Source organism: Brachyistius frenatus, unplaced genomic scaffold (genome assembly GCF_029030835.1).
Source record: "Brachyistius frenatus isolate BFR_SWC_R1_liver_20210118 unplaced genomic scaffold, ASM2903083v1 Contig_29, whole genome shotgun sequence".
NCBI classification, from domain to species: domain Eukaryota; kingdom Metazoa; phylum Chordata; class Actinopteri; family Embiotocidae; genus Brachyistius; species Brachyistius frenatus.
This window is the reverse complement of record NW_027210628.1, coordinates 67,501-84,549: the sequence shown is the minus strand read 5'-3', so window position 1 is coordinate 84,549 and position 17,049 is coordinate 67,501. Positions and strand designations below refer to the sequence as shown.

Below are 17,049 nucleotides of genomic sequence, written 5' to 3'. Positions count from 1 at the left end.
TGACAGAAAATTCATCTGCAAAGATTTCAGTCCTGAATTTGGTTTCCGTGACAACAAGTATTAAAGCAAAAACACACCGAGCTGCTGATTTGTAGGAAATATGACAGCAGAGCAACTAGCTGATCTGTTTGCAGTGCAGCCAAACAAACTCGCATTGTTTTAAGAAATAATTTAGTCTTAAGACAATAATTAGTTGTCAATTGAGCTTTTTCCATCATACCATAAGCAACTGCCTGATGCAGTTATATTTATTTATTTATTCCTGAATAAATGTATCAAAAATGATGGGCTTGAATACCCATAAGAAGAGCCAATGGGCCATGCTGAGGACGACTTGTAACATGAGCATCTTTTGTGATGTCACAAATGTACGGAAGTCGAAACGGCTCTTCCAAAGGGCACAGTTCCTCAATAGGCTGTTTGCATTTCTCCGTGGATTGATACTTGGTATTTTCACACTACTTATATAGCACCTAGACCGGCTTTATGATCAAAGAGGAAATGGAACCTCTAAGGATAATAACTTTAAGTTGTTTTTCAAGCAAAACTTACCAAACATTTCCTGTTTACTTCTCTAGCATCATAATTTGACGCCTTTTTGTCTTATATGATAGAAGGCCAACTATCTTTGGGTTTTGGAGTGTAACAATTCATTGAATGCCAGTTAATTTTCAGAAAAATTTATCATTTTAAAGATGACTTTTTTTTTTAAGCATTTGCCTTCGTTGAGATGGAGCAGTAGACACAGACATGAAATATGGAGAAAGAACGCGGGGGAATGACATGCAGTAAAGGCCTCGCTGGCCTGCACTTGAACCTGTACATTGAAAGCAGGTCTAGATGAATGAGTCACTGTAAAATAAAGTTATGTTGATAATTATAAATGGATGCTGCATGACAATTCTCAGGCTCTATTCTGAGATGTTTGTGTGTTTAGAAAGACTCAAAAAGGGAGTATTTTTACAGAATAGTCCTTCCTAGTTTATCAGTGCAACCCGGAGAAGCAGCCTGCAGGACGTGGCACAGAGGCGGTCTTTGGACCCGCCGCCAGTACGTAGAGCAGCTTCCCTTCCTCCTTCTTTTGAAAAAAGATGAGGAGATAGAGATGGACCCAGGGAACAAGAGCGATTACAGAAGAGTGCAAATCGATAGGAAGCCATCATGTCAGCCCCCTCCTACGCTTGGAAAGGCTTGAAATAACTCTGCTTGCAATGAGGCTGTGTTGAAGAGGTTCCCAGCAGCCCCGCTGCAGCTCACCGATAGGCTCTACTCTGCTTGGCTGTGCTGCTGGTGGTGAATCACTGCACGCTTTCGGTGACATCAGTTTTGTGCTCCGAGACTGAAAAGATAAATATGAAGTGGCAGTGAATGTGAGGTGTCCAAATTTAATGCAAGAAGAGTGCGATAAGGGTCTTAATTTAATGATTTCTGAGAATTTGTTGTTGCATTCCTGTAATTAAACATGGAGCGCACTCGATGCAGGATGAGAAGGTCCTCAGCTCAATATGTGGGTAGTACCAATCACATGCGGGACTATACAGCATGTGCTTGCCGTTGACAGGGCCGTAGCCGCAACAAGGAAGCCTTTCATAGACCAACAGCTCCATTAGGCTTGCTTCCTTCTCTTTTAATTGGCTTTTGAAGTCACAGAAAATGACATTTCACTTGGTTTATCCAGCATAGGAGAGCTCGTGGAACTAAGTAGGTCACTCATCCTTGCTAGAGGAAGAAAAAAAAGGAGGTCGTCTGATGTGTAGGAGTTTTATTTTCGGCTGGCTTCTGGAGGACTCCATTTATCAAAGCCGTCCCTTCTTCTGCCCGACTCACTGACTGAGTTCACCTTTGTCTGATCAGCTTCATTGCTGAGCCGTCAAATGATATTGAGTTTTAGTTGTTCAGATGAGTAGTCAGTTTGGTCCATTGTCAGACTTAGTATTTTTTCTAGAGGCTTATTTATTTGACATAGGAGTAAAATGAGCTGATGAAACAGCCTGCTTTTTGTCTCTTCTGCCTCTGATCCATTCGTTAAATAGCAGCAATAGTTTTTCATTCAGTTTAATTTCTAATATTCTTGGTTTTATTCATTTGAGGAGAAAGCTCATCAAAACAAAAAGGTAGACATTAAAATGTAGGAAATAGAAAACCAGTTTATCCTTGACCCAGGCCATGTGGCCCAAAATCTAAAGCTACCTAACAAACTTTGCCATCTCTTATTTAGATTTTCTTGATTGTCCCACACTCTTCAGTGTTTCTTCTATGTTTTGTTTTTTTCCTTTGTTCTTGTTCTCCAACCTTGTCTGTTGCGCCTCTTTATCATCTTATAGGCACTTCTAACCTTCCGCTGCATGCTCTTCTGCATCTGTTTTGCAGAGAGGGGAGAAGGACGCCATTGTTCGGATGCACACTTCCTTGTAGTTATTTTGGTTCACTTTTGGGAAGGGTTGCTCTGTCCTCACTGTGATTCACGCTGCAGATTCGCATTTCATGTTTCTTCTGTTTATGTTCACGATGCAAATGGGGTGTTCAGCTTGAACTATGCTAGACTCTTTGGAGATTAGTTTTGTAGTGGTCATCCATAGTAACCATCTGACCACACAGTCCTTGAAATGTGTTGACTGGTCTCCACTGGATACAAAACAGTTTTTCAAGCTGAATGTTCTTTTGCACTGCTGAGTTTTCTTCTTGAAAATCTGTCCTGAAGTGACCCAGATTCTTGGCTTGAACTTGGCTGAATCACTTCAGGGTTTTCCTTCTAGTTGCACTCTTATGCAACTTTAAACAATTTGAAATACATATAATGAAATTGTCATTTGGAACATCAGTATACCGACTTCCTGTGATTCAAGTTTCATTTGATCGACACCTAAGAATTTCCAAAGATTGAACAAAAGTATCTTATCTCATCATGTTGCGATCAGGATGGTGGATGTGGGGGGTCAGAGGTCAGAGAGGAGGAAGTGGATCCACTGCTTTGAGAACGTCACCTCCATCATGTTCCTGGTGGCGCTCAGCGAGTACGACCAGGTCCTGGTGGAGTCCGACAACGAGGTGAGACTTGAACAGGAACTTTGACTGCCTACACAACATTTTGACACCTGTGTTTTAATAAAAATGTTATTGAGGTTAGATGTTTAGCTGTATTTTCACGTCATCCCCCCCACATGTACACCCACTACTGGTAAGTGATTACTGGCAAATCACTAGCAGGTTGAATGCAGGTTTTCTATGTGTTTACTCCGGAGAGATTTTGTCCATGTCGTCAGCTTGAGCTCCTCTGACTCTTCAGATAGAATTATCGCTAATAAAGTTAATGTGATCAGCCCCAGCATGCCCTCTGCTCCTCTCTCACAACCAACCCTTTCTCTGACCTAGTCATATGACAACTGCGCTTCAGAAACCAGACCCAGCTGCCTGTTTGACTCCCTACATCTGCTGGACATCAGTACAGCTTCATGGTCAAGAGTTTACCAGTGTGTCCACTCTGTCAGTAGTTTAACTGCACACATACACGCATACAGTCCACTGTGCTCGCTCGGTTGTGCTGCCCCATTCGACAGACGAGGACAGGAGCATGTTTTCATTTTTGTGTTTGTTTGCTTTCCCAAGTTGCCAAATTGTAAGATGTGCGAGCCGCAGCACACAATTCTGATGCCGTAATAAAACTTGGTTTGTTAATGGTTACCAGCTAAGACAAAGCTGGGCAGAGTTCAGGCTTCACAGTGTGCAGAGATCATCCTGTTGTGATGACAGGCTCAAGACGGAGGCGTTGACCCTGCAGCGCAGTCGGAGCCTGACGGGATTGTTTTCACACATCTTTGATTTCATCAGGTCAAACCTGGCCAGGATCATATAATGACTCTCCAGACTAAACTGTGGGAGTGATGCTGGCAGGGAGTCCGGATCAGAAAGAGGGAGACAATATGTGATAGCAGCTTTCAGTCTTTAAGTAGTTTAGATGGGTACGTTTCCAACTTCAGTTGCTGCACTTTTTTATGTTTGCTGCACAATTCTGTTTGGAGGGTTAAATCTTATATCTGGATCAATTAACACAACCGGGAAGCGTCAATGACATTTTTGTGGTTGTTTTGACAATCTTGTTGTTACCCTGACTGTATCTCATCGATTACTTACATAGTAGACTGTCACAGGATGTCAGCCAGCCTCAAGCTCTTTGTGTTACTGTCCTGTCAAGTCATAAAAGTAATGTCCATATTGAAGGTAGGTTGTTGTAGCAGGTCTAGTTCAATGGACACTATTTATTTTTAGTTTATGTGACCAGAAATAACAAAACCCCTGTTTAATGATTGCAAAAAAGTGTTGTTTTCGAACCGCATCCTAACTTTGTGTTTCATGTCTTGTCTTCTTTTTATCCGTTTGTCCTCCCTGGTCCTCGTCAGAATCGTATGGAGGAGAGTAAAGCTCTGTTCAGGACCATCATCACATATCCCTGGTTCCAAAACTCCTCAGTCATCCTGTTCCTCAACAAGAAGGACCTGCTGGAGGAGAAGATCATGTACTCTCACCTGGTTGACTACTTCCCAGAGTTTGACGGTGATTTGATTTATTGTTTCCACTTTATTAGAATGCCTAATTACTATTTATATTTCTAATCACTGAGAATTTTATCAGCCACTTCAGATTGTAAACAACTATTGTTCTAAAAAAAAACAAATTTTATGGTGACTATTCCAACAGTGAAAGGGAGGGTTTCATCATCTGCACACATTTTTTTCCCCTTCAGTTATTGAATGTCATCTAGAAACCTGAATGTATTTTTTATTATAGAGTGACACCTTATGGTTATAATGCTGCATTGCAATACAATCTGATATTATGTCCCTGTAAGAATAAGTGATGCCCACTCATCCATCGTGTCACAGTCATATGTTGAGTGGTACAATGTTGCGAGAAAGTTTGTTTGTAGAATTTTCTATATTCTGCATAAATACCCCTCAAAACATCTTCAGATTTGCACACGTCATAAAATAAAACGTGTATATATATTACTTGATCATTTATTTATTGAGAAAAATGATCAAATATTTTTTTATGCTTGATTGGAAAAAGTACGTAACCTCTAGGATTCACAGTCAATATGAAGGTGAAATTACAGTCAAGTGTTTTCAATCAAGGGGATTAATAATCAGGTATAAGTGGGTGCCCAAATTTCCTTTAATATACAGGGATCTATTAAAGTCTGAGCTTCACAACACGCGTTTAGGGAAGTGTATAATGGCATATTTATATTCATTGTGTACAACTAGAGGAAACTCAAGACCACTGTTACTATCACCAGGAGTGGTCGACCAACAAAGATCCCTCAAAGAGCAAGGTGTGGAATCGTCCGTGAGGTCACAAAGGAACCCAGAGTAACTCTCACATTGGCTAATGTTAACGTTAATGAGTCCACCAGCAGGAGAACTCTGAACAACAAAGGTGTGCACAGCAGGGTTACAAGTTGAAAGCCACTGCTTTCCACAAATAACATTGCTGTCCATTCGCAGTTCATAAAAAAAAAAAGATCATGTGGACAAGCCAGAAGGTTATTGGAAAAATGTTTGGTGGGCAGATGATTCCAAAATAGAACCTTTTGGTTTGAATGAGTTAAGTTTGAAGAAAGGGAAACACTAAATTCCAGCATAAGAACTTGATCACATCTGTGAAACATGGTGGTGGTAGTATCATGGTTTCTGCCTGGTTTGCTTCATATAGAGCTGCACGGCTTAACCATCATTAATGGCAAAATGTGTTCTGAATGTTATCAGCAAATTCTAAAGGAAAAAAGTCAGGACATCCGTCAGAGAACTCAATCTGAAGAGAAAGTGGGCCATGAAGCAAGAACATGACCCAGAGCCTACAAGTTGTTTCGCCAAAGAATGATTGAAGAAGAATAAAGTTGATGGTTCAGAATGGAAAAGTCAAATCCCGACCTTATTAATCCAATAGAAATGTTGTGGAAGGACCTGAATAGAGGACTGATTTAGATCTACAGTTGCCTGGAAATGTTAAGTTGCAGGTATTGCTGCACAAGTGGGACAATAATATTGGATCATTTTTCTCAAATAAATGTCTAACTATGATGTTTTTATCTCATTAGTTTAATTGGTTTATTTTTATCTACTTTTAGGGATTGTGTAAAAATCTGATGATGCTTTAGGTCAAATTTTATTCAAAAATATAGAAAATACCTCTGTGTGCGAGGTTAGAGAAGTTTAAGAGACCCTACAAGTCGACACTGTACTATAACCCACACTGATAAAGTGCTGACATGAAATCCTGATGAAATAGACTAAAAGAGCAGACATGAAACTCTTAACGGTCCGTCCTTTTCCCAGGTCCCCAGCGAGACGCCCAGGCAGGTCGGGAGTTCATCTTGAAGATGTTTGTGGACTTGAACCCAGACAGTGACAAGATAATCTACTCCCATTTCACGTGCGCCACCGACACGGAGAACATCCGCTTCGTCTTTGCAGCCGTCAAAGACACCATCCTGCAGCTCAACCTCAAAGAGTACAACCTGGTGTGAGGGAGAAAGAGAGAGCAGGGGGGGAGAGAGCAAGGAAGACACACACACACACACACACACACGCACGCACGCACACACGAGTGCAGTCCACTTCTAGAAACACACATCTGCATAAAACACAGTGCTGCTCAAAGACATGAGCTTCATACTTTCCCAGACCAACACTCTCCCTGCTCTGCCCCCGTCTGTTCCCTCACATCCTCTGTTGTTGGTTTGACCCATATTTAAAGGATAGTAATCAGTTTTGTGGTTCTATTAATTGTTCCCTTTGCACAATCCCACATGAAACACACTCAACTGTAACACTCCCTCCACTTGTCCTCCTCTCCCTGGGGTTTGGTCTACTCCTCTCGCTTCTCTTTTGGCCCCTTGCCGTGACTCACCTTTTTTTTTCTTTCTTAACACTACATTATCACTCGTGCTTGTGTGTTGGAGGTGGGTAGAGGGCCTTCATTAGGTAGACAAAGCTTTCACGGACAAAGGGCTCTCTCCCGTACTTATTTAACCCATGCATGCTCTACATTACAGCATGAGGGCGTGACGCCAGGCTGCAGACCCAGGACTCTGCTCATCTGCGAAGGGTAACTAATTATGATGGTAGAAATATTTAATTAGGCAATGCTGCGGTGCAGTGAGGTACTCGGTTCCCTGGGTCTTTTGATTTTATTTTTTGGGGGATTTTTTTTTTTTTTTTTTAAATCTTGCCCCAAATCCGAGAACAGAAGTTCTATTGAATGTAAATAAGGTTTTCATGCTGCTCACACAGAGTGAGGGCTACACGGAGATCACTACCGGTTCTCTGTGGCTTTAAATATTTGCAGCCATCTTAATTTCTCGGTTGTATTATGACTGCTATCGCTCGCCACTTAAAATTGAATTGAAGTGCAACCCGCCAGAAAAAGTCACGGTGTGTTCCTTATACGCTGCCCCTCGTTTTAAAACGGGAACTTACATAATGAAGCAAACACTAGCGGTATTTACATGCTGCACATCAACTCCCCTGTAATTTAGTATGCCATTGCCATTCTGTAAATAGATTTAAGTCGCCAGTATCACCCTCAGACACTAAGAAAACATTTGGGAAGTGGTACTGCCAAAATTTAGCGAAGGTTTTCTCTCCTGTTGGATCATTCGATGGCAAAAGCAACTCACTTTGTGTGGCATTTCTATTTGTCGACAGTTGTCTGAATCACGTGTAACTACTGTGATTTTAGTTTTGTTTGTTTCCTTTTGATGGTGAGAATAATTTTCCCGTGCACAACGTGTGAGTGACTATACCAGATTAGTACAGTGCAGTAGTCGGTTATAGATGAAATAAAGCTTTTGCGCTGCCGGTTAGCTTCAGTCACAAGTTGGTCACCATCATCCCAATGGCTTCTCTCCATATTCGCCTTTTATTTTGCCATGTTATTCGGCCTGCATTTGATAAACTCACAGATAGAAAGAGAGTAAATAGGTCTTTTTTTTTTTTTTTTTTTTTTTGTATGTCTAATTTATCAATCAGATCCATGTGTTGTTGATACAGTAAATGAGACTTCCTCTCTAGTTTCAGCTCAAAGTTTTTCCAACCTCGAGGACGGGAGGAGATTTTATACTGCTGTAAAATATCAAAACTATTTTATGGACAAGTGTTCTATCTTTCTAATGATACTTCATATATTTAGTTGTTGCAGTTCTGTTTTGAAATGCTTGGCGAAGGAAACTCGCAGTTTCCACGTCAGGTTTTTGTGCTTTATGCAAATAGGAAAATGAAAACAGACAAAAATACTTGGTGGTTAAATATTTCCTGTTCAAGGATGCTTGCATTTTTTGTAATTTTTCAGGATATGCGTTGGCTCTTGGTACCAATCCCATATCGTGCGTCTTTGCCTGATAGTTGTTTAAATATTCCATTTAAGATGAGAGTTGTTAGATGGCTATTTTTGTCTTCACAATGTAATTCAGGTAAGTTTTCATAACTTTTTCATCACAAGGGCTACTCCTAGCAGCTTTGGTAGAAATGAAAGGACTCTATGGATGGCATAGAGCAAAAAGGTGCAATTAATTAACCTTGCGGGTGGTGGTCGTGGGGGACGGGGACGGGGCGTTCTGAATCAAAGAGGGCGTTGACATCCTGTTGAGGGTGATGGCTACAGGTTCAGTGAGGGGGAGAACGCAGCAGTCCACGGAGGCCGACACGACGTTCCCGAGGGGACGCGTTGATGCCTTGTTCTCCATCTTTTTGCCTTCAGAGGAGGAGGAAAGCTCACGTCAGAAGAAACGGGGTTTCCCAAGGTGCAATAGCACATTTGTAGTGTCCCAGCTGTCGCACCTTACCGCCCCTCGTTGCTCCTCTTATGAAATACGTGCTGATCTTTTAGACTTTATTATATTTTCCACTGTGTGCTTATGCATATTGTTCTCTTCATTGGTAGTGTCTCCATGTTTGACTTTGGCTGTGTTGGGAGTTTAAAAAAAAATAAAAATAAAAAATAAAAGAGGGAGTGCTGGGAAATTTTTACCCTCATGTGCACATTGGAAAATGCTGGCAAGGGTCAGTGTAAACATCAGAAATTACTCCACATCCTGCTCTACTTTTTCTCTATGTTGAATTGTTTGCCAAATGGTTTGCGCGTAAATATTTTCATAGAACATCTGCGCGATCTGCTCAGTTTGAGAGGAATCTACTCTTCCTGTTCATTACTTCGCTTGATTCTAATCACACATTCCCAGTGGCAGTAATCTTCACACCGTTTAGACTTTGTGCATTCTGATGCGTTTAATGAAGGAGAGATGTATATTTCTGACAAGTGCCACATTTTTTTATGGGTTGAAACATCACTGATGATGTTGCAGATCTCCAACTTGTTTTTCCAGCATGTATTGGTAAAGGTTTGATCTTTGGTGCTTCAGCTAACATTTAAAAGCCTTTTTTTTTGTTTGTCCCATGCGATGCTTTTCACTCTCACTAACAGAAGCTAACTTTGTGGATGCCACAATTTTGTATTTTGATACGGGGACAAATAAACTGAAAGGCTTCATCTTAGTTTGGAAAGGAACTACTTAAAGAGCAGGTGTGTGTGTGTGTGTGTGTGTGTGTGTGTGTGTGTGTGTGTGTGTGTGTGTGTGTGTGTGTGTGTGTGTGTGTTTTTTCTCTTCCACTGCCTTCTTATAGACGAGTTACTGTCCTGCAAATGGCCCACAGGGGGCGTTGGTGAGGATGATAAACAAAACAAAGGTGACCTGTCCAGCAACAGCTGTCGGCATGATGCTATAATCTTTAAAAAAATATTGTCACATTGGTTTTTGCTTGCTGATAATGTCGACTTAACGCCTTGTCTTAATGCATCCGGCACAGACAGTCACATGGCTACACTCCCAGTGATTAGAGCCATCAGAGACGCTGGGTCAGTTATTTGAAATCATTTCCATTGATTTCTACTGTGTTTGCATTAGTTTACAAGGGATGCATTTTAAAGAAGGTTTGTACGACGATCCAGTACAAAACACTGTGCCAAGCAAAATCAATCAACAGGAAGAGGCGTCACAAATTTATTATAACTTGACCCAGATCTCTGCTCAAATTTACCGAGACTTTTTTTTTTTTTTTTTAATTGATTCCTACATTATGGTTTTGTTTTCCTTATGAAGCTTGCGCGTTAAGCCTCAGTATTAATGTATTTATTGAAACACTTGCGAAGTGAAGGTACTGAATGGCCGTTGTATTTAGATGGTTTTAACAACGAGCGAGTGAATGAAAATGCTGCGTGTTTACGTCCACCATTCTCCTCTCTCTCCCCCTCGCTCTCCCTCTCTCTCTCTCCCTCTTTCTCCCCCCCCCCCCCCCCGTCTTCCCCTCCCTCCTACTCCTTTATTTGATCAGACTGTATTCTTTCCCTGGGTCGAAGGCACTGAAACTGCACCACTGCAATGGGCCTGCGTTCATGCAAATTATGTCCATTTAAGCACGCGCGTTGGTACTGTGTGTGTGTGTGTGTGTGTGTGTGTGTGTGTGTGTGTGTGTGTGTGTGTGTGTGTGTGTGTGTGTGTGTGTGTGTGTGTACTTTGATGGCTATTGCTTATGCTTGAGGTCCATTCTGGTGAGAGGGATGGATATACAGTGATATTAAAAGCTATCTTTGCATCTTGTTTTGTTTTTCTTTCGCAAAGTTGACACACCTTAACGCGTATTTAGGACCACTTCAGAAGACACTTTTTTTTTTTTTTTTTTTAAGAGTTCAAATAAACTTTGTGTAGTGGTGTACAAATTGAAAGTAATGTATTTTTCTTTGATTTTTATTTTTTATTTTTTAAGTATACCAAATGTAAATTCTGTACAATGAGTGTGCCAATCCCCTTTCTTTGTAAAGCCAGACTCTTAACAAAGTGCCAATGTTGTGAAAAATCAGAGGGCCTGTGAATTTCATGGTCCAGTTTTTAAAACAAACACTAGGTATGTGATTAATTAACAAAATAAAAACAACAAAAAAAGGACAGTTTTATTCTATATTTAAGATTAATGATGAACTGCTGTTTTTAAGATAAGTGTCATTTTACTTGCATGTGTTTGTCAGGTTGGGGAGGGAGTGGGTGGGTGAGATACTCTATTCATGCAATGCCCGCAAGAAAAGGGTTCTAATGGTTATTGATTTACAGTATTTTAGCCATATTTCTCTTTTTGTATGTTTCATTTCAACCACTGTTGCCTGAACCTCATTCAAACATGAAAATGATTTTTACATAGCCTTCTCCTTTAAATGTTTTAAATTGGAATAAAATATGTTCCTATACTCTCTTCTCGCATCCTTGTGCATTTCCTCTGGAGTGGGAAATCCTTTTCTTACGTATAGTAATTAAAAGACGCCACCACCTTTTTAAGTCACCTAGAATTTCCATTACGGACACATTTTCATTGACCTTTCCATAATTCTTCTGATTTCTGAATGCATTTGCCGCCATAATCGAGCACAAATGGTGCTTGAAAGATATTAACAAACACAGTACACATGTGAAGTAGTCTATTAAATGGAATAAAAATGTGCACAAATACTGATACCACCCTTCAGGATAGAAGCGGGGGTCATAAGAGGTCACTGGTTCAATTCCATGTAGTAGCTACTGATGTGACTGACTGCACTCTTTGAGCAGCATATCGTTTCCTCTCAAGTTAGAGGATGATATTAACAGTCAGTTAGAAAGAAATTTAGCTCTGAAGTAACTTCAATCTCAAACTGCAGGTGCAATTTTTTTTCTTCATTTTCTTGAGCAATTTAACATAATATGGGAAACACCATGTCATTAACATGGAAGAACTGTGGCTCAGTGCACACAAAGGTCATGAACTATTTATAGGAGTTTTAAGGGCTTTAATGACATAAAAGTGAGTTTACATTCAACAGTTTATACACATATGCTTGTTTTTAAGCCTGATTTTGGTATATTTTGATAAATATCTCAAAGTATGAAATCAAAATAAAAGTGATTTAGTTTCCTCTTGCACAACTGTCATATTTAACCTGTAATGCTGGGTAAGAAAACTTGCATCAAATGTCATTAAACTTATGTGAATAAAGCCGGTGTTTCGGAAGCAAGATATGTATAGCCGATCTATGCACTCTGACATTGGTCACCCAAACAGGTGAAAAGTTTGAGACACCTGACACACTTTGAATGGCTGCACCCTCATTTGCATAACGAGGCAGAAATGCATGAAAACGTAAAATGAAAATGTAGAAATCAATACATTTGAGGAAATTAATATGGGGGGGGGAATGCAAAGAGAAAAAAATTCAAAACTTAAAAATTTTTTTTTAGAAAATCGAAAATTAAGTGACGTAAACAAAATAGTGGAATTAATCCAAAACAAATTAAAACAGAAATGTGAAATTATGTCTCAATTTATCAGTATATTAATGCCTACATCTATTAATTTTTTTAAATCTAATTTTTGGTGCATTAAATGGCTTATTTAATATCTATTTTTTTAATCTAATTTTTGGTGCATCAAATGGCTTATTTAATATCTATTTTTTTAATCTAATTTTTGGTGCATCAAATGGCTTATTTAATATCTATTTTTTTTAATCTAATTTTTGGTGCATTAAATGGCTTATTTCATTTTTTGACCATTTTGGTCCACCACATGCTCGTAGCAGTGCACTGACCTGCCCTCGTCTCCGTCCTGTCCACGTGAGGCGCTCGCCGCCCAGAAATCGAGCCTGAACGACGAAGGTAGATCCGCGGCGCGTAGATCCGGTCGATCCGCTGCCCGCTCGTCTATCCGCTGCGCTTCTGTGTGGGGCGTTCAAGCTCGGTGAGCAGCGTCGCGTCGACCTACCAGCTCCAGGAACGGACTGACTTTCTGGCTTCCTCCACCAACCTCCTCCACCACCACCACCACCAACAACCTCCACCACCGCCACTGCCAAATCCGCTCGGATTCTCCAGCGCTCTTCGTTTCAAGGGATAAACGTCGAGCGTTTTAAGTCCGTTTTCAAGTTGATTTCGGCGACAAACGTAGATTTTTTATTTTTTCTTCCTTTCCTCGCTCGCGCGACTAATTTGTAGCCGTTGGGACGAAACGAGCTTCAACTTAAACGAACCCGCAGACATTTTGTTATTTCTGAGAATTACATCGTGTTTTTTTTTTTTTTTTTTTTTTTTCTTCTTCTTCTTTCACTTTTTTTTTTTTTTTTTTTTTTTTTTTATCAGCGCGGTCGCAAGCTGACCGAAAGAAGAGCGAACTGGAAGCTTTTCAAAGGGCCAAAAACTACAAGCCGAAAACAGAAAGCCGCTTCCGCTAAAGCTTTCATCCAAACGTCAGTTGTCAGTGCGCGTGCTCCTTTCTTTCTCTGACGTTTATTAATTTACATGCGCTGAGCTCGCGCCGCTGCGTCGCGTGCGTTCAGGCGGAAAAGCTCGCGACGGCGATGAATCATTTTTGACTGACAGCTTCTGAAGCATTAGCTAGCTTTAGCTTCCTAACGGTGGCTTCCTGTTCACAGACAGAGAGAGAGAGAGAGAGAGACGGGGTCGGAAGCAGGCGCAGCTGACCGGTCTTGCATCACCCAGATAAACACACCGACTCTTTTTTTTTTTTTTTTTTTATTACCTTCGCTTCGAGCGCATCACTTATTTTCGGGGTGTTTTTTGTTTTTGTTTTTTGTGTGTGTGTCTGTGAAGGGGGGGGGGACCCGCTAGCTACCGTTAGCTAGTCAACCTGCTAACGCTGGACAGCTCCTGGTGTGAGGCTGGGCTAGCTTTGGACAAAGGACGGGAAAAATACACACACCGGGCACACAGTTGATCCTGTTTGGGAAGGAAAGCAACAAACAAGCAACTGACATGATGTTTCCACAATCAAGACACTCAGTAAGTGTTGTTTATTTTTTTTTTAATTTGACATTTTGTTCAGCGATTATGTTTACCAAGTGTTTACCGCGGCGGGGTTTAGTTAGGGAGGCACGTTATGCATGCAACTTGTTTTTAAGACAACGTGTGATTAAATAGAGGTGACAGGACGTGTTGGTTTTATTTTTTTAACAAGATTAATGTTGGTTGATAACGTTTGTTTTAGTTCGGGTAAATCCTACGGAAGATATCTTATGTGGTTTCATGGAGACTTGACCTGATAGTGAACACGAAACCTGTAAAACTTTCTTCCACATGATGGTTTTTAAGTCACCCCAATCAAATCCAGCAAGTCTGATGAATGAGGTCATATTTTAACAACCGTATGATTTTTATTTTTATTTTTTTCCCACTTTTGTGTGTCAGTTCCTGTAAATTTGGTTCCATCCTCCAAAATACCAGGAAGACAAAAGTAATAGCTGCAGATGTATAAAACATTCCTCCAAAAAGATAACTAAAACAACCAGACTGAACTATGTACGCTGTTACATGCAGGTGGGTGTTTTTTTATGACTGGAAAATGTGCACAACTCTGTTCCCCTAAATCTCAAGTTTCCATGGTAACAGAAACTCGGTCCAGGGCATGGATTCATCACTAATGAGGGCTCTCAGCCCATTGGTCAAACATTTACGTTTAGTGACTGGCACAACTGTGTCACTTCACTATAACTTTCCAGTTGTGTCGGTGCAGCTTTAGAGCGGTGAGTCTATCAGCCGGGGGCTCAAATTAAATAGTTGTTGTTGTTGTTGTTGTTTTTGCTCAAAAAGACAATAGAAGCCGAGTACTCCATCATGTTGGGGAGGCTGTAGCTCAGTTGGTAGACTGGGTTACACACCAACCAGAAGGTTGGTGGCTCAATCCCCAGCTCCTCCCGTCCACATGCCCAAGCGTCCCTGAGCAAGACACTCAACCCTAAAATTGCTCCCGTTGGTGGACCATCGGTGTGTTGTAAGTCGCTTTAGATAAAAGCGTCAGCTAAATGTAATGTATGGTATAAAAAGAAATATGCCCACATGGCAAATTTGGTGGCCTCTCTGTGTTTTCGCCTCTTGGTTTTGGATGACACTTCACCTTGCCCCTGCAAATATAACAAAGAGGTGTTTTGTGTAAGTGCGACGCAGGTAAACACAAAAGCAGGAAGACGGTTGTTAGAAATGATGCCCTCTGCTTCACCCTGGCAACATTTTGTTGCCCTCACTAGTTCTTTCATGGCGGGAAAGGGTAAAGTTTGTTTGCCGAAGCGAGAACCTGAATATCTTGTGACATGAATAATTTGCCCTCTGGCAGTCAGTCTGTGTGGCAGCCTGATTGTGCTCCCCCGTTGGTGCTGCTGCTGATGCGAGTTCAGACTAGGAAGCACGACGTGAGGATTTGGGAACCTCTGTTTGCCGCCTGCCTTGTCAGATCAGTGAAATCCTGTATTAGTGGTGCGTCCCAACAAGCTTCACTGCCATGTCTGAAAACTGATGTTTTGTTCAATTTCGTTAACTATGTTTGTTATCATTATGAATATGCTCGATAAAATATCTTTAATGATGTAAAGTCCAGCCGTAATGCTACTTCTTCTTTATAATGAACATTAAAAAAAAAAAATCCTATCGCTAGATACAAAATTGGTATCTAGACCTAATAAAAGGCCTCTTGCTCTTCAACTGTTTAGTCAAGAGTGTGTAATAAGAAATATGTTCAACACTGATGACTTTCAACAATCAGACTTCAAGGACTCCTCATTTTGTAATATTCACACTGCAGCTTAGTGGCTGCTGTTGTTTTGATTCTAAAGACATGTACAGATTTAGTATGAAGTCTTTTAATCCACATTACAACAGTGTCCATGTTTTCAGTGTGAAGTTAGTGTGATTAACTCGAGCTAGTTAGATTGGGAAGACCCACCAAGTGCAGTATGTCATGAGGCAAAGTAAACCGCAGTTTGCTTTCTCTGGGATCCAAGTGAGAGGCCTCCTGAAGCACTGTAAAAAATCAGGCAACATGAGACTGAACATGGGACAACTTTTTGAGTTTGTACTTAATGCAAATGAGCGTGAAATTCATCTCCTTAGTGATTTGTCAAATAAATCAAGCCGTTGATGGAAAAAGAAGTTGTCTTTACCAGGTACGGACAGTTGTCTGTGGAGGAGATGGTTTGAGTCACATGGCGTATCTTTTGATATATCGTGAAATTAAAGTCAGAGACCGTTGTTCTTATTAATTTTGATGCTAGAAGACATTACTTAGCTGCACTCCTCATTGGAGAATAATGGGGTCAAGATGTCATCTTGAAGCTCTGCCTTCAAACCAACCCTCCTTCCATTGGTTTAAGTAGTGAACCCTTCACCTCCTGACGGGGTGAGAACACCGTCACCTTTTCTGAGATGAGAGCAGCTGGACCACTCTGCTGCTGCCTGGCGAGGAGGTTATTTTTCTAATCCAATTGAGTGCCCTTATACTGCTTGATTGAAGTATTAAGACCCCAGCACACAGGATTAAATACAGGGTTTGGGAATTTAACATGTCTCTTTGCTGGAGCTGCAGCTTAACAGACTACAACCAGTCACTCCCAACCTCTGACAAATACACCTGCGCTAACCACCCCCCACCCACCACCCCACACCCCCACACCCCTCCTCCCCACCCGCCCTCCCTCCACCATGGCTTTAGACATAAATATACTGCATACATGTCCTCCCCCTTCAGCTGCTGCCGCTGTCACAGGGGTCCATGGATGGGGAGAATGTGTGACACCCATATAGATACGAATGTCAAAGATAAGGAGCTGGAGGATGAGAGTAACAGCGCTCCCTCATAATGACAGATGATGGATCTCTCAAACTTACTCATGCACTGCTGAATCTGCTTTCCTATTTATTTTCCTTGGCTCACTGTGTAGTATTGTCAGTGTTGAAGTTCCTGTAGGGCACATAATTTGAGCCAAAGCTTTACATTTCCGCAATTTCTATACACAATCAAGGATCCTCTCGTTGTCAGATTCGTCTAATTTAGGGACGCAGAGGAATCTGTACTGGTGGTTGTTGTGATGGATGGTCAGATACCATAATAATGGTGTTATATCTGAAAACAGTATTGACAACCGGGGATTTATCTTATTTCAGGTAGCTGTCTCAGTTAGACAAAA

General features: G+C 41.0%; 2 protein-coding genes across 5 annotated transcripts in view; both read left to right on the top strand.

Moving 5' to 3' along the window:
* The window catches only part of LOC138621147 (guanine nucleotide-binding protein G(q) subunit alpha-like), a 32,962-nt gene extending 21,662 nt beyond the window's left edge, over positions 1–11,300 (top strand). For both annotated transcript variants that reach the window (XM_069698958.1, XM_069698959.1), the window contains 3 exons: positions 2,919–3,048; positions 4,398–4,551; positions 6,336–11,300. In XM_069698958.1, the coding sequence (XP_069555059.1) occupies positions 2,919–3,048; positions 4,398–4,551; positions 6,336–6,526 (475 nt within the window). In that variant the 3' untranslated portion in view covers positions 6,527–11,300. The remainder of the gene's footprint in view (positions 1–2,918; positions 3,049–4,397; positions 4,552–6,335) is intronic.
* Positions 11,301–12,792: 1,492 nt separating this feature from the next.
* tle5 (TLE family member 5, transcriptional modulator) overlaps positions 12,793–17,049 on the top strand; it is a 41,221-nt gene continuing 36,964 nt past the window's right edge. Inside the window, exon 1 of one of the 3 annotated variants that reach the window (XM_069698965.1) lies at positions 12,793–13,876. In XM_069698965.1, coding sequence (XP_069555066.1) covers positions 13,850–13,876 — 27 coding nt within the window. In that variant the 5' untranslated portion in view covers positions 12,793–13,849. The remainder of the gene's footprint in view (positions 13,877–17,049) is intronic. The other 2 variants (XM_069698964.1, XM_069698963.1) reach the window with 2 other exon arrangements.